Raw genomic sequence first — 20831 nt, 5'->3', positions numbered from 1 at the left:
ATACCAATAAATTCAAAGTTAGAAACTCCTAGCCTATCCGTGGGCAACATACACTACATGGTCAAAAGTATATGGACATCTCATTCCAAAATCATGGGCATTAATATGGAGCTGTTCCCCCCCCCCCCACTTTGCTGCTATAACAGCCACTCTTCTGGAAAGGTTTTCCACTAGGTGTTGGAACATTGCTGGGGGACTTATTCCATTCAGCCACAAGAGCATTAGTGAGGTCGGGCACTGATGTTGGGCGATTAGGCCTGGCTCGCAGTCGGCGTTCCAATTCATCCCAAAATTGTTCAATGGGGTTGAGGTCAGAGCTCTGTGCAGGCCAGCCCAGTTTTTCCATACTGATCTCAACAAACCATGGTGATCTTAGGCTTGTGTGCGGTTGCTCGGCCATGGAAACCCATTTCATGAAGCTCCCGACAAACAGTTATTGTGTTGACGTTGCTTCCAGAGGCAGTTTGGCACTCGGTAGTGAGTGTTGCAAACAAGGACAGACGATTTTTACATACTTCAGCACTCAACAGTCCCGTTCTGTGAGCTTGTGTGGCCTACCACTTCGCGTCTGAGCTGTTGTTGCTCCTAGATATTTCCACTTCACAATAACAGCACTTACAGTTGACTGGGACAGCTCTAGCAGGGCAGACATTTGATGAACTGACTTGTTGGACAGGTGGTGGCCAATGACGGTTCCACGTTGTAAGTCACATAGCTCTTCAGGAAGGCCATTCTACTGCCAATGTTTGTCTATGGAGATTGCATGGCGGTGTGCTCGATTTTATACACCTGTCAGCAACGGGTGTGGCTGAAATAGCCGAATCCACAACTTTGAAGGGGTGTCAACATACTTTTGTATATATAGTGTACAGTTGAATTCATAAGTTAACATAACTTGTTTTAGCCAAATACATTTATACTCAGTTTTTCGTAATTCCTGACATTTAATCCGAGTAAAAATTTCCTGTTTTAGGTCAGTTACGATCACCACTTATTTTAAGAATGTGAAATGTCAGAATAATAATAGAGAATTATTTATTTAATATTTTATTACATTCCTAGTGGGTCAGAAGTTTACATACTAATTGAGTGTATTTGGTAGCATTGCCTTTACATTTTTTACTTGGGTCAAATATTTCAGGTAGGCTTCCACAAGCTTCCCAAAATAAGTTGGGTGAATTTTGGCCCATTCCTCCTGACAGAGCTGGTGTAACTGAGTCAGGTTTGTAGGCCTCCTCGCTTGCACACTCTTTTTCAGCTCTGCCCACAATTTTTCAATCTTTACTAACGACATGCCACTAACTTTGAGTAAAGCCAGAGTTTCTATGTATGCGAATGACTCAACACTATACACGTCAGCTACTACAGCGACGGAAATGACTGCAACACTCAACAAAGAGCTGCAGTTAGTTTCCGAGTGGGTGGCAAGGAATAAGTTAGCCCTAAATATTTCTAAAACTAAAAGCATTGTATTTGGAACAAAACACTCACTAAACCCTTAACCTCAACTAAATCTTGCAATAGATAATGTGAAAATGGAGCAAGATGAGATGACTAAACTGCTTGAAGTAACCCTAGATTGTAAACCGTCATGGCCAATGTCACGCCCTGGCCATAGAGCGGCTTTTATTCTCTATTTTGGTTACGCCAGGGTGTGACTAGGGTGGGCATTCTAGTTTCTTTATTTCTATGTTTTCTGTTTCTATGTTTTGGCCGGGTATGGTTCTCAATCAGGGACAGCTGTCTATTGTTGTCTCTGATTGGGAATCATACTTAGGCAGCCTGTTTTTCCACCTTAGTTGTGGGTAGTTGTCTTTGTTAGTGGCCTGTATAGTCGAAGTAAGCATCACGGTCGTGTCCTTATTCTTTGTTTTGTTGGCGACATTTATAAATAAATGCTGCACCTTGGTCCGGTCTTTTCTACCATGACGACGATCGTGACAGTCAAAACATATTGATGCAGTAGTAGCTAAGATGGGGAGAAGTCTATAATAAAGCGATGCTCTGCCTTATCAACACTATCAACAAGGCAGGTCCTACAGGCCCTAGTTTTGTCACACCTTGACTACCGTTCAGTTGTGTGGTCAGGTGCCACAAAAAAGGACTTATGAAAATTGCAGTTGGATCAGAACAGAGCAGCACGGCTGGCCCTTGAATGTATAGAGAGAGCTAATATTAATAATATGCATGTCAATCTCTCCTGGTTGAAGTGGAGGAGAGATGGACTTCATCACTACTTTTATTTATTGACATGTATACCCCATAAGACATGCCACAAGAGGTATCTTCACAGTCCTCAAATCCAGAACAGACTATGGGAGGCACACAGTGCTAAATAGAGCCATGAATTCATGGAACTCAATTCCACATCAAGTAACTAATGCCACCTGTAAAATTATATTTAAAAAACAGATGAACACAAACATTGGCACACACACACACACGATATACATACACATGGATTTAGTACTGTAGATATGTGGTAGTGGTGGAGTAGGGGCCTGAGGGCACACAGTGTGTTGTGAAATCTGTGAATGTATTGTAATGTTTTAAAAATGGTATAAACTGCCTTAATTTTGCTGGACCCCATGAAGAGTAGCTGCTGGATCCATAATAAATACAAATCCAAATAGTCATAAATATTCATGATTCATTCAGGATTATCTGTAATCATGGTAACATCCACATTTAATGTAGAAGTGTTTAGAAACATTATTCTTATAATAAAAGTGACTCCAAAATGACACATTATTTACCATTAATTTCTTCTGGGCACAAAATAATCTGAAACACAACCAAAACTAACTGCAAATGCATCCAACAAGATTGTAGAGTCACAAGCTTGATGTAGTCATTGCGTGCTAGGGATATGGGACCAAATACTAAACTTTTGACTACTTTATTCATAAGAGGTGTCAATAATTTTGACACCTACCCTTTTGAGGAAAACTATTAGAGGAAAACTATTACTTGTTAAACAAAATCTCTTTCTCTGAGAAATTGTATTAGTATAACATTAATTTCCCCCCAAAATATTACGTATAATATCACTCAGTATTTGATTTATTTTATGACAAGGAAAAATCTGTTTTGCCCCTGATCAAGGCCATTGTTCCCCTGGCGCCGAAGACATCTGATTCAGAGGGGTTGGGTTAAATGCGGAAGACACGTTTCTTTTTTTTCTTCTTTTTTCTTTTTAAAATTTTACCCCTTTTTTCTCCCCAGTTTCGTTGTATCCAATTGTTGTAGTAGCTACTATCTTGTCTCATTGCTACAACTCCCGTACGGCAGCGCGCATCCAACCCGGAAGCCAGCCGCACCAATGTGTCGGAGGCTACACCGTGCACCTGGCAACCTTGGCTAGCGCGCACTGCGCCCGGCCCGCCACAGGAGTCGCTGGTGCGCGATGAGACAAGGAGATCCCTACCGACCAATCCCTCCCTAACCCGGACGACGCTAGGCCAATTGTGCGTCGCCCCACGGACCTCCCGGTCGCGGCCGGTTACCACAGAGCCTGGGCGCAAACCCAGGAACTCTGATGGCACAGCTGGTGCTGCAGTACAGCGCCCTTAACCACTCCCGGGAGGCCTCGGAAGACACATTTCAGTTGAAGGCATTCAGTTGTACAATCCCCCTTTCCCTTCAGTTATTATACCCAAGCAAACGGTCTACAATTGATTTCTGTTCTCAATCTATTGTTTTAGAACTGAATAACATACCTGAAAGTAAAGGCTATGCTACATATGTGATAACGGAAACTGCAGGCTATATTATATGTCTATATACAGTTGTAGCACATGATCATGGTTAGTAGAGGTAACTCAGTCATGTTTCTGCTTTACGAGAGGGCTCAAGCAGAAATATAGTGGCATGCTGGCAGCCAGGCTAGTTCAGTCATTGTCTTTGTGGTCATCAGCAGAGCTCTTAGATTGAAACACTGAACAACATTCAGGTCTCACATATTCAGTCAGGTATTGAGCTTGAAGTCTAACTGGACTTTTGAGAAGTTCAGAGACTGCTGTGGTTAGTGTGTGTGCAACAGTCAAAGCAAGAACAACTCTTAAGACTTTCTTACCACAGGGTAGAAACTGCAAAATGTACAAAATAGGTTTGGGGGGGATCAATTTACTGCAAATACAAAAAACTGGGAAAAGTGTTGACAAAGACAAATAAATCTAATCATATTGAGGACATTTATTTTTTAATGATTATTTCCAAGCTAAAATTGTTTTCTTTATGATGTAATTATGAAATTCAATCATCTGTCTTGTGTTGCAATGCATAGAAGAAAGCTTTGAAACAGTATGATGCAGACGCTTTGCATAAATGTATATTCTGTATAAACTGCATAAATGTATATACTGCATTGATTCTCAGATACAAAATATTGTTTTCTGGTTATTAATCTTTGGCCATTCCTTCCCGTTGCTTGATATCTGAGCTAGAGTTAATGTAAGGTGCAGTGTATGTGTTAGGGATTTGATTTACCTTAGATTGTGAGGCGGTGTGTGTGTACTGTATAAACTAAGTCGTTGTGCGTTTGTTTATCTGCATGGACTGTGTGTGTATTCATGCTGTGTATTCGTAGTCCTCTCCACAGGCCTTTATCAAATTCCTCTTTTTGTTGTTTCTTGGTGCTGGCTCCTCTTCTTCCCAGGTGTCCTGGATCTTGTCGGGTCGTCCGATTGGCTGCAGCAGCTGGCCAAGACTGTCATAGCCGAACCAGTAGGGGGCGTCATCGTTACTGTGCTCCCACTTCTCAACACAGGGCTGGAGCCTCAGAGCCGCCTGCCTACACACACACACACATTGCTACTGTGCTGCCAGTGTTACATCTTTAGTTTCTAGACATTTCATTTCAGTTGAAGTGTGTGTATGCGTGTCTTACTTGGATATTCCCCTGCAGTAGACCATGTTGATGGTGTTGAGCTGTGGGCAGCCTGTCTGTAAGAAGCGTGGTGTGCGATCAGTCAGCAGGACACAGCCACTCACATCCAGCTCTCTCAGGAAGTGACGCCCTACTGTCAAGTACTGTACCGCCAGGTCTGTCATCTGATAGGGGAAGTGCATAGACAATAGGTAAGACATTTTGGTAATATTGTTTGTTTGTTTGTGTGTGTGTGTGAATACCTTTGGGCAGCCAGGCATGCGTAACGTGACTATAGTCCTGCAGTAGAAGGACAGAGCCTTGATGGCCTGGTCAGATAGAGCTACACAGTGAGACACATCAATATACTCCAGACCTCTCGCCTGCCTGCAGAACTTCTGCTTTCACAGGGAGAACAGGAGAGAGAAGAGGAGGAGGGTTACTTTAAGAAGTGAATTCCTTTAACACTCTTTCAATGAGGTATCACAGACAGTCAAAAGGTACTGTGCAGACTGCAGAACACAAAGTAAACAGTACCTCTATGCCAATGTCAGTGATCCAGACACACTCAGAGGCAACCAGCTTCTTCAGGCCAGGGTTCCCACCTAGAGCAATCAACCCCTGAAAACATAAGTTGTGTTGGAGTGTTTTAGATAGCTAACTGTAATACAACACACCTACACGGCAACGTATGGGAGCATTACCTGGTCCATGATGTTGCAGCCACTGATGTCCAGAGAGAGGAGAGAGGAACAGCTACTGAGCCACTCCAGACCAGAATTAGACAGGTTATCACAGTAAGACACACTCAGGTGGTTCAGCTTACTGCACCTGTACACACACACACCACGCCAGTCTGTCAGTGTGTACAGTACTTGTGTGTAATATATGCGTGTGTGTGCGCGCAAGTTTTTATGTGACCTTACTTTTGAGCCACCCTCATGATAGCTAAGTCGTTGATGCGGCTGCAGTTGCTCAGATTCAGCTCCCTCAGTTTAGAGGCAGAAGGCCCCTCAGTCAGGTACCGCAGCCCCATGTCACTCACCCTACGAACACACACGAGCGCACACACACAAGCAGTCAGGTAGCACAGCCCGATATCATCTAACGTAGAGAGACAGAACACGCGCATATACACACCTGCTGCAGTGTGAGATGTTGAGGTAGACCAGGTTTTTGAGGGCGCCCATAGACTTTAGGCTGGAGTCAGTCATTCTAGGGCAGTCAGCAGCATGGAGTCTCGTAAGGCCTGGAGAGCTACGACACAGAGCCCTCCAACTGATGTCTGACATACGACTGTTACCTACAAAAACACACGGACAACTGTAATAACACGCACGATAACAAACAAAGTGTGTGTGTTGATACTGCCCCTGAACCATTTGTCTTACATGACTAATCACATCCTCAGAAACAAACTGACCATCTCCTTTGGCTGAAGAGCTATAATGATTGGCTAATCACTTAACAGTGACTTGTGCCAGATACAGCACTGTATAAGGCCAAGAGTTCGAGGACAGCAAAGTTTCAGGGTTGACCAACTACATGACCTGCTGGCTGCTGCATCATGGTTTGATGTCACAGACCAATCACATGAAATGAGGCCTAGCGCCTCACTCAGTTACCCAATCAGAGCTCCTGTAGACGTCACCCTGGGAACAAGACTCACCACAATGATTGTTGCCAAGACAAATAAAGAACACTAATAGATAGACATGGAACATGACACAACTCAGGCACACACACTCACCATCAACACTGAACTTGGAGAGGTTGGCCACCTCAGCGATGGCTTTGAAGGCGGAGTCTGAGAGATGGGGCGTGTCCCATAGGGAGATGGCAGACAGAGAGTGACACTTAGAGGCCAGCTCCTATTGGAAGAAACCAGACTAAGTGACAGGCAGAGGTCCATTCACTCATTAATGACAGGTAGCCAATGGAGGTTAAAAATATGGTCTTACTCCCAATCATTTTGTCCAGAACCTAAATGAGTTGTCTGGTAGCTCCACACGTACCAGCACACAGCTGTCTGACAGAGTAGGCATGTCATTGAAGACTATCTGCTGGAGCAGAGGGCAGCCCGCTGCTATGTACCTGAAACCTTCCACTGAGATCTGCTGGGACAAAACACCACACACAGAGTACATTAGAGAGTAGGTGGGTGAGAGAAAGATGGAGAGGGCCAGTGTGTACACTTTGCAGCCAACCTGTTTGTTTTAAATTACAGTCTCTCTCTCTCTCTCTCTCTCTCTCAATTCAATGGGCTTTATTGGCATGGGAAACGTGTTAACATTGCCAAAGCAAGTGAGGTAGATAATATACAAAAGTGAAATAAACCATAAAAATGAACCGTAAACATTTTTCAAAACAATTAAGACATTACAAATGTCATATGTGTGTGTATATATACAGTGTTGTAACAATGTACAAATGTTTAAAGTACACAAGGGAAAATAAATAAGCATAAATATGGGTTGTATTTACAATGGTGTTTGTTCTTCACTGGTTGCCCTTTTCTTGTGGCAACAGGTCACAAATATTGCTGCTGTGATGGCACACTGTGGTATTTCACCCAGTAGATATGGGAGTTTATCAAAATTGGGTTTGTTTTCAAATTCTTTGTGGATCTGTGTAATCTGAGGGAAATATGCGTCTCTAATATGGTCATACATTGGGCAGGAGGTTAGGAAGTGCAGGTCAGTTTCCACCTCATTTTGTGGGCAGTGTGACCATTCTCTCTCTCTCTCTGCAGAGTACAAACACTCAACCAGCTGGAGTTGGACCAACGCTGGCTCTGGTGACTGTTGCAATCTAAAACCAGTGTGTTAGCTGTAGCCACCTCCTTCTCTCTTAGAGTCAGAGAGAGAACCTCTCTCAAATCCCAGTATCAACCTACAGACTTGTAAATGAGAGGAGCACGCAAACTGACTTCAGTACAGCAGGGTAGCAGAGGACACAGACGTGTTGGAGAAGAGAGGAGCACAAACTCATCTGGATATAGTCGAAGCAGATAGAAGAGGAGACATACAGATCAGAGAGGACCATAGGAACTGACCTGAGTGCAGCCAGAAAGGTCAAGGTGGATGAGCTTGTGGCAGCCCTTCCCTGAGGCCAGGTACTGTAAGCCTTTATCAGTGAACATACGGCAGCATGCTAGACTCAGGAACTGCAGGTTCAGACAGCTCCTGGACAGACGGGGGGTTTAAGATCAATATGTGAGCAGTACTGGGCAACAACTGGCTGTGTATTAGCCTTATATCCATACTGGATGTGCTCAAGGCACCTCTAAAGTTCCATGATTTGTATTGGAAAAGTTATACTCCAGAGTATTTCTAAAGCCAATGTGCACCTGCAGTCTGTTATCAGCCTGATTTCACTAATTCAAGTCTTCTCACAATCTTGAGTTTGTGAAGGTGTGGAGGTTGGATAGTGAGGATATGAATGATTATTTGACATCTGGCTGGGTTGCAGCAGTTGAACGACCAAGGTAGGATGTCAGGAAAGGGGTTGAGAGGGTTGGTGAGACGTGAGGTTGGCAGAGTTGTCAATTGACTGTGGCATCTGATTGGGAGAATATTTTCTTTCGAAACCTAAGTTTAGACATTGTTAATCAAGAGAAATCCCACAAGAACAGCAGAGATGAAGGGTGGACAAAGAGACAGAGAGGAGGAGAGAAGGGAACTGCCATAGAGAGAGAGTGGCGTGTAGGAATGTGTTGACAGCAGCAGCTGAGGGTTGAAAGTCTTTGCAATTGAACTGAAATAAGACTATTTCTCCAGGTTAATTCTCAGCCAGGTCTGTGAAGCATTTTCACACTGCTAGGTTCCAATGATTTCTAGTCTATAAGCTCATAAGGTTTAAAAGAAAACTGAGCCTATGGAATTGCTTTCAGGTGTAACATTCTTTGGATACAAAGGATACAAATAAACATGGTCAAGGTCCTGCATGCGCTCACACAGACATTTAGTTTCTCTATTTCTCAATCTGTTTCTCTCTCTGTTCCTCTCAGTATTTCTGTTTCGTCGTGCCACATCATTCCACTACATCACTGGGATAACAGTGTTGGGTAATCCTTATGACATGAGTAATAGCTGTGGCCTGGGATTTAAGTGACTATTTTCCATTCAGAAGAGAGAGGGGGAGAGACCCAAATGGTTTCGATTAGGAGATGAGAAAGACCCAAATGGTTTAGATTAGGAGATGAGAGACCCACATGGTTTAGATTAGGAGATGAGAGAGAGAGACCCAAATGGTTTAGATTAGGAGATGAGAGAGAGACCAAAATGGTTTAGATTAGGAGATGAGAGAGACCAAAATGGTTTAGATTAGGAGATGAGAGAGAGAGAGACCAAAATGGTTTAGATTAGGAGATGAGAGAGAGAGAGACCAAAATGGTTTAGATTAGGAGATGAGAGAGACCAAAATGGTTTAGATTAGGAGATGAGAGAGACCAAAATGGTTTAGATTAGGAGATGAGAGAGAGACCAAAATGGTTTAGATAAGGAGATGAGAGAGAGAGAGACCCAAATGGTTAAGATTAGGAGATGAGAGAGAGAGAGAGAGACCCAAATGGTTAAGATTAGGAGATGAGAGAGAGACCCAAATGGTTAAGATTAGGAGATGAGAGAGAGAGACCCAAATGGTTAAGATTAGGAGATGAGAGAGAGACCCAAATGGTTTAGATTAGGAGATGAGAGAGACCCAAATGGTTTAGATTAGGAGATGAGAGACCCAAATGGTTTAGATTAGGAGATGAGAGAGACCCAAATGGTTTAGATTAGGAGATAAGAGAGACCCAAATGGTTTAGATTAGGAGATGAGAGAGACCCAAATGGTTTAGATTAGGATATGAGAGAGAGACCCAAATGGTTAAGATTAGGAGAGAGTGAGAGAGCAAGAGAACGAGAGATAGAGACAGAAGGAAAGAGACAGACAGACAGACAGGCAAAGACAGAGATAGACACAGTACAGGCTCTGTCTGCTTGGGCCAATGGGTACTTCAGCACAGAGGGAACAATAACAGGCCCGTATAATGGCTTTGCTGACAAGAGGTGGTAAAAGCAGCAACTGACATTAACCCAACAGGTGTTTGGGACATGAAACAATAACTGCAGCCCAAATAAGTGCTTCACAGAGTTCAAGTAACAGATACATCTCAACATCAACTGTTCAGAGACTGTGTTAATCAGGCCTTCATGGTCAAAAAATGGTCAAACCACAGGACACCAATAAGAAGAGACTTGCTTAGGCCAAGAAACACGAGCAATAGACATTATACCGGTCGTGTTCTACCTTGTGTTCTAATGAAATGGGAAACATTTTCCATCACTGGAGTAGCTGTGGTCTATGGGTGTTTACCTGGAGAGCTCTCTGAGAGTCCCATTGGCCACATATGAGAAGGACAGGTTCAGGTAGAGCAGAGTGGGGCAGCCTTCTAGAATCATACACACCATCTCATCCTGGTGAAGGACAACACAAGGTTACATTTTATTCATACCATCTCTGTATTTACATTTATAGTGCCTCTGGTCCTATCACATATCACACATATTATAGCATTATATGACTATATAAGCATGCATAACAGCTCATAGCACATTACAAATGAGCCCTCAGAGTTCTTTATACGTCTCATAGACAGTGTTATCCAATCTAATCTAAAAACAAACAAGACCACTAAACAAACAACAATATATTTTTCATGGTACTCAGCTGTGGCCAAAGGCATGTAAAGAAAATCGCCAACAGCTGCAACCATCTAGATGAGCCTGGTACCCCTTGACTTAGTCCACATTTTGTTGTATTACAGCCTGATTAAATATATATATTTTATCTCACCAATATACACGCAATACTCCATAATGACAAAGGTAAAACATGTTTTCAGAATTGTTTTCTCATTTATTGAAAATTAAATACATAAATATCTAATTTACATACACGACAGTTCAAAAGTTTGGGTTCACTTAGAAATGTCCATGTTTTTGAAAGAAAATCAATTTTTTTGACCATTAAAATAATATCATTATGATCAGAAATGCAGTGTCGATATTGTTAATGTTGTAAATGACTATTGTAGCTGGAAACGGCTGATTTTTAATGGAATATCTACATAGGCGTACAGAGGCCCCTTATCAGCAACCACCACTCCTGTGTTCCAATGGCACATTGTGTTAACTAATCCAAGTGTATCATTTTAAAAGGCTAACTGATCATTAGAAAACCCTTTTGCAACTATGTTAGCACAGCTGAAAACTGTTGTTCTAATTAAAGAAGCAATAAAACTGGCCTTCTTTAGACTAGTTGAGTATCTTGAGCATCAGCATTTGTGGGTTTGATTTCAGGCTCAAAATGGCCAGAAACAAATAACTTTAGTCTGAAACTCGTCAATCAATTCTTGTTCTGAAAAATGAAGGCTTTTCCACGGGAGAAATTGCCAAGAAACTGAAAATCTCGTACAACGCTGTGTACTATTCCCTTCACAGAAGAGAGCAAACTGTCTCTAACCAGAATAGAAAGAGGAGTGGGAGGCCCCGGTGCACAATTGAGCAGGAGGACAAGTACATTAGTTTGAGAAACAGATGCCTCACAAGTCCTCAACTGGCAGCTTCATTAAATAGTACCTGCAAAACACCAGTCTCAACGTCAACAGTGAAGAGGCGGCTCCGGGATGCTGGCCTTCTAGGCAGAGTTGCAAAGGAAAAGCCATATCTCAGACTGGCCAATAAAAATAAAAGATTAAGATGCCTTGTTGATAGTGTTAAGAAGGCAGAGCAGCTATTTATTATAGAAGACTATCTTAGCTACTGATGTATCAACATGTTTTGACCATGACAATTTAAAATCCAAGCAGGTTAGTCACAACTTGCTAAATTTTCAACACTGGAGATCCCCAGGGGTGCATGCTCAGTCCCCTCCTGTACTCCCTGTTCACCCACGACTGCATGGCCAGGCATTTTTTTTAATTTTTATTTCACCTTTATTTAACCAGGTAGGCTAGTTGAGAACAAGTTCTCATTTGCAACTGCGACCTGGCCAAGATAAGGCATAGCAGTGTGAACAGACAACACAGAGTTACACATGGAGTAAACAATTAACAAGTCAATAACACAGTAGAAAAAAGGGGAGTCTATATATACATTGTGTGCAAAAGGCATGAGAAGGTAGGCAAATAATTACAATTATGCAGATTAACACTGGAGTGATAAATGATCAGAAGGTTATGTACAGGTAGAGATATTGGTGTGCAAAAGAGCAGAAAAATAAATAAATAAAAACAGTATGGGGATGAGGTAGGTGAAAATGGGTGGGCTATTTACCAATAGACTATGTACAGCTGCAGCGATCGGTTAGCTGCTCAGATAGCAGATGTTTGAAGTTGGTGAGGGAGATAAAAGTCTCCAACTTCAGCGATTTTTGCAATTCGTTCCAATCACAGGCAGCAGAGAACTGGAACGAAAGGCGGCCAAATGAGGTGTTGGCTTTAGGGATGATCAGTGAGATACACCTGCTGGAGCGCGTGCTACGGATGGGTGTTGCCATCGTAACCAGTGAACTGAGATAAGGCGGAGCTTTACCTAGCATGGACTTGTAGATGACCTGGAGCCAGTGGGTCTGGCGACGAATATGTAGCGAGGGCCAGCCGACTAGAGCATACAAGTCGCAGTGGTGGGTGGTATAAGGTGCTTTAGTGACAAAACGGATGGCACTGTGATAAACTGCATCCAGTTTGCTGAGTAGAGTGTTGGAAGCAATTTTGTAGATGACATCGCCGAAGTCGAGGATCGGTAGGATAGTCAGTTTTACTAGGGTAAGTTTGGCGGCGTGAGTGAAGGAGGCTTTGTTGCGGAATAGAAAGCCGACTCTTGATTTGATTTTCGATTGGAGATGTTTGATATGGGTCTGGAAGGAGAGTTTAGAGTCTAGCCAGACACCTAGGTACTTATAGATGTCCACATATTCAAGGTCGGAACCATCCAGGGTGGTGATGCTGGTCAGGCGTGCGGGTGCAGGCAGCGAACGGTTGAAAAGCATGCATTTGGTTTTACTAGCGTTTAAGAGCAGTTGGAGGCCACGGAAGGAGTGCTGTATGGCATTGAAGCTCGTTTGGAGGTTAGATAGCACAGTGTCCAAGGACGGGCCGGAAGTATATAGAATGGTGTCGTCTGCGTAGAGGTGGATCAGGGAATCGCCCGCAGCATGAGAAACATCATTGATATATACAGAGAAAAGAGTCGGCCCGAGAATTGAACCCTGTGGCACCCCCATAGAGACTGCCAGAGGACCGGACAGCATGCCCTCCGATTTGACACACTGAACTCTGTCTGCAAAGTAATTGGTGAACCAGGCAAGGCAGTCATCCGAAAAACCGAGGCTACTGAGTCTGCCGATAAGAATACGGTGATTGACAGAGTCGAAAGCCTTGGCAAGGTCTATGAAGACGGCTGCACAGTACTGTCTTTTATCGATGGCGGTTATGATATCGTTTAGTACCTTGAGCGTGGCTGAGGTACACCCGTGACCGGCTCGGAAACCAGATTGCACAGCGGAGAAGGTACGGTGGGATTCAAGATGGTCAGTGATCTGTTTGTTGACTTGGCTTTCGAAGACCTTAGATAGGCAGGGCAGGATGGATATTGGTCTGTAACAGTTTGGGTCCAGGGTGTCGCCCCCTTTGAAGAGGGGGATGACTGCGGCAGCTTTCCAATCCTTGGGGATCTCAGACGATATGAAAGAGAGGTTGAACAGGCTGGTAATAGGGGTTGCGACAATGGCGGCGGATAGTTTCAGGAATAGAGGGTCCAGATTGTCAAGCCCAGCTGATTTGTACGGGTCCAGGTTTTGCAGCTCTTTCAGAACATCTGCTATCTGGATTTGGGTAAAGGAGAACCTGGAGAGGCTTGGGCGAGTAGCTGCGGGGGGGGGGGGAGCTGTTGGACGAGGTTGGAGTAGCCAGGCGGAAGGCATGGCCAGCCGTTGAGAAATGCTTGTTGAAGTTTTCGATAATCATGGATTTATCGGTGGTGACCGTGTTACCTAGCCTCAGTGCAGTGGGCAGCTGGGAGGAGGTGCTCTTGTTCTCCATGGACTTCACAGTGTCCCAGAACTTTTTGGAGTTGGAGCTACAAGATGCAAACTTCTGCCTGAAGAAGTTGGCTTTAGCTTTCCTGACTGACTGTGTGTATTGGTTCCTGACTTCCCTGAACAGTTGCATATCGCGGGGACTGTTCGATGTTAGTGCAGTCCGCCACAGGATGTTTTTGTGCTGGTCGAGGGCAGTCAGGTCTGGAGTGAACCAGGGGCTATATCTGTTCTTAGTTCTGCATTTTTTGAACGGAGCATGCTTATCTAAAATGGTGAGGAAGTTACTTTTAAAGAAAGACCAGGCATCCTCAACTGACGGGATGAGGTCAATGTCCTTCCAGGATACCCGGGCCAGGTCGATTAGAAAGGCCTGCTCACAGAAGTGTTTTAGGGAGCGTTTGACAGTGATGAGGGGTGGTCGTTTGACTGCGGCTCCATAGCGGATACAGGCAATGAGGCAGTGATCGCTGAGATCCTGGTTGAAGACAGCGGAGGTGTATTTGGAGGGCCAGTTGGTCAGGATGACGTCAATGAGGGTGCCCTTGTTTACAGAGTTAGGGTTGTACCTGGTGGGTTCCTTGATGATTTGAGTGAGATTGAGGGCATCTAGCTTAGATTGTAGGACTGCCGGGGTGTTAAGCATATCCCAGTTTAGGTCACCTAACAGAACAAACTCTGAAGCTAGATGGGGGGCGATCAATTCACAAATGGTGTCCAGGGCACAGCTGGGAGCTGAGGGGGGTCGGTAGCAGGCGGCAACAGTGAGAGACTTATTTCTGGAGAGAGTAATTTTCAAAATTAGTAGTTCGAACTGTTTGGGTATGGACCTGGAAAGTATGACATTACTTTGCAGGCTATCTCTGCAGTAGACTGCAACTCCTCCTCCTTTGGCAGTTCTATCTTGACGGAAGATGTTATAGTTGGGTATGGAAATCTCAGAATTTTTGGTGGCCTTCCTTGGGGCATGACTCCAACACAATCATTAAGTTTGCAGACGACACCAGAGTGGTAGGCCTAGACATCTGCTCTGGAGAATTCCTGTTTCTACCTGGATTATGTTGGTCCAGGCTTCCATTAAAGAACACCCTCTGTGTTTTGTTAGACAGGTAAGTCTTTATCCACCATATAGCAGGGGTTGTAAAGCAATAACACATACGTTTTTCCAACAGCAGACTACGATCAATAATGTCAAAATCCCCAATGAAGTCTAACAAAACAGCTCCCACAATCTTTTTTTATCAATTTCTCTCAGCCAATCATCAGTCATTTGTGTAAGTGCTGTGCTTGTTGAATGTTCTTCCCTGTAAGCGTACTGAAAGTCTGTTGTCAATTTGTTTATTGTAAAATAGTATTATCTGGTCAAACACAATATTTTCCTAAAGTTTACGAAGGGTTGGTAACAGGCTGATTGGTCGGCTATTTGAGCCAGTAAAGGGGCCTTTTATTATTCTTGGGTAACGGAATGACTTGAGCTTCCCTCCAAGCCCGAAGGCACACACTTTCTAGTAGGCTCTGATTGAAGATATGGCAAATAGGAGTGGCAATATCGTCCGCTATTATCCTCAGTAATTTTTCATCCAAGTTGTCATACGAATCAATACAAAACTTATTGTATGCCTTCTTATATACTATATATATATATGGCCTAGCCTTTGGAACTTTGGTTTTCCTAGATGTGGCTACTATATTGTGATCAAACCATCAAATCAACAAGGCTATATATGCTTAGTTGAATACACTGAAAACAAACTTGAAGATACCAAAAACTATTTAGTCCAATCAATGTTGCTAAATATCATGTGGCTGTCCATGGTACTGATTTATGTGTGTGTGTGAGTGTGAGTGTGTGTGTGAGTGTGTGTGTGAGCGTGTGTGTGAGTGTGTGTGTGAGCGTGTGTGTGGGCGGTGGGTGCACAAGTAGTATTCTTTTTTGACTCACCTTACTTGTAGACTAGTTGAACGGCAATGCCATCCTCCTCTCTTTCATGTTGGCAAAACGGTCTATGGCTCTGTCATACAGTACGCTTTTAGTTTTGTTGTCATAGGCTACCTCGCTAAAATCCTTGATAGCCTAACTTCCTAGCATGGGCAACAATGCACCAGGTAAGTTAGCTAGCTAATTAACGTGAGTCTAAAATGGCCAGGCTACATATTGAACTTCAATCGTCTCAGGCCAGTGGCACACCATATTCATTTACGGTTAGATCAGAATTGCTGTCATAATCATTGGCCTGTCCAGAGAATTAAGTCAAAACCACAAGTCCAAATCCCCATATCCATCCATGGCTTAGGAAAGGGACAATTTAGCAAGCTAGTTATTGCAGGACATCAACACAAACAGACCAGAAACTAAAATGATGTTTTGCTTAGGATGTGATTTGATTGGTGTGAAGCCAAATCCAAACTGGCCTCACTTGGGGGCGTTTTGCAGCACTAGGACAACCCACAGTTGAGCTTAGCTCAATTCTGATTGGCTAATCATTTTATAATTTGTTTATCAAGGGAAGCCAAATGCTTGCTGTCATCAATCAATCAAACGCTACGGCCGCAATATGTCATACTCGTTTAGCCCAGCATCAGACACATGGGCTACACATACTGAGAGAGAGGGGCGCTGTTTACCTCGCTCGGATGATTTCTCCAGTGAGATTCAGCCACTTGCGAATTGATGGAAAATTATGAAAACACAGAAAGATAAGTGATTATATAATTGTTGGTATTTATTGGTCAAATATTTGGGGAAGCCTGGCTTCCCTTGGTACCCATGAATACACACCACTGCCATAACAAAGGGGTTGAATACTTATTAACTCAAGACATTTCAGCTTTATATTTTGTATTAATTTGTAAAAATTTCTAAAAACATAATTACACTTTGAAATTATGGGGTATTGTGTGTAGGCCAGTGACACATCTCAATTTAATACATTTTAAATGCAGGCTGTAATACAACAAAATGTGGAAAAAGTCAAAAGGTGTGAATACTTTCTGAAGTGAAGGCACTGTATGTTGACAAAATGTTTAATGTAGAAAATGTTCATATTATTATTATTATAGGCATTTTGTTATTTAAAGAATGTTGTGTAATCAGTAGAGATGAATCGTAACTGTAAATCACAATACACGAGAAGCAACTGCACCCTCCACCTGAGCCCTGATTTCATAATCTGACTTCAACTCTCTCTTTATGAGTGGTGATGAACTTCAGAACAGTGCCATTCCATCACTTCTATGGAGAGAATTAATGAAAAGCATATAAACTAAAGATGAAAGGGCGATTTGGTGAATTTTTTCCTTCTGTTCTACAGTTGGGTTTTATTTCACTTCTGGAAGATAAGATAAGAGGGTAGTTTGTACCCGTGAGTAGACCTGGCCATTACTCACTTTAAAACGTCTTAGGGCTGCAATTCCGTTAACGGGATCAATATGACAACAGCCAGTGAAAGTGCAGGGCGCCAAATTCAAAACAACAGAAATCTCATAATTAAAATTCCTCAAACATACATGTATCTTGTACCGTTTTAAAGGTAATCTTGTTGTTAATCCCACCACAGTGTCCGATTTCAAATAGGCTTTACAGCGAAAGCACCACAAACGATTATGTTAGGTCACCACCAAGCCACAGAAAAACACAGCCATTTTTCCAGCCAAAGATAGGAGTCACAAAAAGCACAAGAGATAAAATGAATCACTAACCTTTGATGATCTTCATCAGATGACACTCATAGGACTTCATGTTACACAATACATGTATGTTTTGTTTGATAAAGTTCATATTTATATCAAAAAATCAGAGTTTACATTGGCGCGTTACGTTCAGTAGTTCCAAAACCATCCAGTGATTTTGAATAGCTACATAAATTTTACAGAAATACTCATCATAAATGTTGTTGAAAATACAAGCGTTACACATGGAATTATAGATATACCTCTCCTTAATGCAACCGCTGTGTCAGATTTCAAAAAAGCTTTATGGAAAAAGCAAACCATGCAATAATCTGAGAAAGGCGCTCAGAAGAAAAAAAATGTATCCGCCATGTTGGGAGTCAACAGAAATCAGAAATAACATTATAAATATTCCCTTACCTTTGATGATCATCAGAATGCACTCCCAGGAATCCTAGTTCCACAACAAATGTTTGTTTTGTTCGATAATGTCCATTATTTATGTCCAAGTAGCTACTTTTGTTAGGGTGTTTAGTACACAAATCCAAACGCTCGTGCAGGTCCAGCTGAACGTCGGATGAAAAGTTCAAAAAGTTATATTACAGGTTGTAGAAACATTCCATACTAAGTATAGAATCAATCTTTAGGGCGTTTTTATCATAAATCTTCAATAACGTTCCAACCGGAGAATTCCATTGTCTGTAGAAAAGCCATGGAACGCAGGTCGCTCTCATGTGAAATGCGCATGACCAGGACCTGGCTCTCTGCCAGACCACTGACTCAAAGAGCTCTCATCCGGCCCCACATCACAGTAGAAGCCTCATTCAAGTTTCTACAGACGGTTGACATCTAGTGGAAGCCTTAGGAAGTGCAACATAACCAATATCCCACTGTGTATTCGATAGGGCTGAGTTCAAAAACTACAAACCTCAGATTTCCCACTTCCTGTTTGGATTTTTTTCTCAGGTTTTTGCCTGCCATATGAGTTCTGTTTTACTTACAGACATCATTCAAACAGTTTTAGAAACTTCAGATTGTTTTCTATTCAAATGTACTATTAATATATTCAAATGTACTATTAATATATAAGACAAGAGGGTAGTTTGTACCCGTGAGTAGACCTGGCCATTACTCACTTTAATGTTGAAACACTCTGAAAGGTTCAGCTCCTGTAGGTTTCTGCATTCACCTGGGAAAGAGAGGGATACAAAGGTACAACCTTCTTAGAACAATTTCATATAGCTTAGTAGAACCCCCTCCCACCCCTCCCCCGGCTTAGACAGGGCTTAGACTGTAGAGGGTTATTAAAGGTTTATGTCTCTGAGCATGTTTTTGTCCAGCCTCATGTTTGTGTTTCTCTGAAAATTCCCTTCAGATATGGATTACCATAATTACATTAATTTACTTAGTTGGCAAGCAGGTTAGAACTAAAACACGAGTAAGTGTGTGTACATGTGAGTTTGTGTGACAGATATGTTTTTTTATCTCATTATCTCATAGGCCACGTCACGCCAACGGAATGACAAACCCCCATTCCTCCGAGGAGTCTTAATTATTTTTTTTTACATTTAACCTTTATTTAACTTGGCAAATCAGTTAAGAAAAAAATCATATTTACAATAACAACCTACCCCGGCCAATTGTGCGCTGCCTTATGGGACCAGATGTTATACAGCCTAGATTTGAACCCGGGACTGTAGTGACATCTCTTGCACTGAGATGCAGTGCATTAGACCGCTGCGCCACTTGACAGAGCTAGAGACATCAACTCTCTTCCCCCACTCTCACTCTGTATCCACTCAGTGGCCAGTTTATTAGACACACACCCCCCCGTTCACGAAAATGGTGTGCTACTGTAGACAGTGAGTCACATGGCCGTGGCTTGCTATATAAAGCAGGCAGACAGGCATCAAGGAATTCAGGTAGTTTCAATTGAATGTTAGAATAGGCAAATTGTATAATGCTCATCCACAGTACAGTTTTAGCAGTACTTAAAAAGGGAAGAAATTATTAATTTCACCTTACTATTGATGATAAAAATGATTTCCTCTCCCTCTCTCAGCCCGTCTGGCCTCCTCCACCTCCGTGAGTTTGACCAGCACAACAACAGCCTGCACTTCTTCAACTATGGCGTTCTAGAAGACCTCTATTTCGTGTCCCTGCTAAGGCTGGGGGGAAACCCCTGGGTCTGTAACTACAGGTGGGTAGTTAAATACTAACCCATTATGGGTACAATGCATTTGACCATTCAATGTGTCAATGTTTCAAAATCCCCTGTCTCTCGTAAATAAACCATGAAATAAATAAATCAACATTCCAGCATCCACTACCTGGTGTACTGGCTACGTCTGCACCCAGGGGTGACCCACTCTGGCCTGCTGTGCCACCCCCCTTCCAAGCATGGAGGAAAGAGTGTGGAGGACTACGTCCACTCCTACAACAGAGCCTGCGGCCAGACAGAACACAATCAGACACAATACGGCCCGAAAGATTACGGCCAGACAGATCCGGAGTTGTGGAACACTGCTATGGTGTTGCAGGGGGAGCTAGAGGAGGAGGAGGTGGAGCCGGCACATCTAAAAGGACCACCGAAATACTGCAACACTAGATTGAATTAAACAACCACCGAAGGATGGAATGACTGACATCTTAAACATCTTTAAAGAGCGACTGCCTTTAAAAAGCAATGAATCCCTTTGAAAATTACATTGATATGAATCAGAAACAGTTATTCTAGTGTCAAACTTGACTACAAAGTGTAAATAGGAAAATTTTGGTCATAAAGTCTTGTCGAAAACGGAGTTTGGAAAATCCATGCGTTACAACAGGTAAATTAAGTTTGGGTTTTGATTTGACAATGTCCATTTGTACACTAACATGGGGTGAACAACTGTGGTGATTGCTCTCTATCCAATATAATAGACAGACCTGCTCAGCAGTGCCGACTGTTTACATAAGACAACACGTCCTGCATTGTTTTACTTGAGAAATACTGCACCAAACACCTTAGTTACAGTTGAAGTTGGAAGTTTACATACACCTTAACTCAGTTTTTCACAATTGCTGACATTTAATCCTTGTAAAAAGTCCCTGTCTTAGGTCAGTTACGATCACCACTTTATTTTAAGAATGTGAAATGTCAGAATAATAGTAGAGAATTATTTATTTCAGCTTTTATTTCTTTCATCACATTCCCAGTGGGTCAGAAGTTTAC

At 42.7% G+C, this 20831-nt stretch overlaps 2 protein-coding genes across 2 annotated transcripts in view; one reads left to right on the top strand and one right to left on the bottom strand.

Annotated features, from left to right (window-relative positions):
* Positions 1-3701: 3701 nt before the first annotated feature.
* Positions 3702-20831, bottom strand: part of fbxl13 (F-box and leucine-rich repeat protein 13) — a 31728-nt gene continuing 14598 nt past the window's right edge. Inside the window, exons 10-21 of the mRNA XM_021572820.2 lie at positions 18754-18806; positions 10226-10326; positions 7923-8052; positions 6883-6981; positions 6618-6738; positions 6008-6170; positions 5794-5913; positions 5572-5698; positions 5405-5488; positions 5131-5265; positions 4889-5052; positions 3702-4792 (exon numbers count right to left, since the gene is read on the bottom strand). Of these exons, the coding sequence (XP_021428495.1) occupies positions 4570-4792; positions 4889-5052; positions 5131-5265; positions 5405-5488; positions 5572-5698; positions 5794-5913; positions 6008-6170; positions 6618-6738; positions 6883-6981; positions 7923-8052; positions 10226-10326; positions 18754-18806 (1520 nt within the window). The 3' untranslated portion in view covers positions 3702-4569. The remainder of the gene's footprint in view (positions 4793-4888; positions 5053-5130; positions 5266-5404; positions 5489-5571; positions 5699-5793; positions 5914-6007; positions 6171-6617; positions 6739-6882; positions 6982-7922; positions 8053-10225; positions 10327-18753; positions 18807-20831) is intronic.
* Positions 7639-20678, top strand: LOC110496798 (leucine-rich repeat-containing protein 17-like). The gene is made up of 3 exons (XM_021572824.2): positions 7639-7982; positions 19680-19817; positions 19938-20678. Exons 1-3 carry the CDS (start codon positions 7951-7953, stop codon positions 20233-20235), a joined length of 468 nt encoding a protein of 155 aa, XP_021428499.2. The 5' UTR covers positions 7639-7950; the 3' UTR covers positions 20236-20678.

This window comes from Oncorhynchus mykiss, chromosome 2 (genome assembly GCF_013265735.2).
Source record: "Oncorhynchus mykiss isolate Arlee chromosome 2, USDA_OmykA_1.1, whole genome shotgun sequence".
Lineage (NCBI taxonomy): Eukaryota > Metazoa > Chordata > Actinopteri > Salmoniformes > Salmonidae > Oncorhynchus > Oncorhynchus mykiss.
Note: the sequence above shows the minus strand (reverse complement) of the source record. Positions and strands in the feature narration are given on the sequence as shown.

Bases quoted from the DNA above. Each gene is read 5' to 3' on its own strand.
- LOC110496798 (XM_021572824.2), top strand. From the start codon at position 7,951: ATGAGCTTGTGGCAGCCCTTCCCTGAGGCCAG. The intron at 7,983-19,679 runs GTACTGTAAGCC...TCCCTCTCTCAG, and splicing joins CAGCCCTTCCCTGAGGCCAG to CCCGTCTGGCCTCCTCCACC. The intron at 19,818-19,937 runs GTGGGTAGTTAA...TCAACATTCCAG, and splicing joins CCCTGGGTCTGTAACTACAG to CATCCACTACCTGGTGTACT.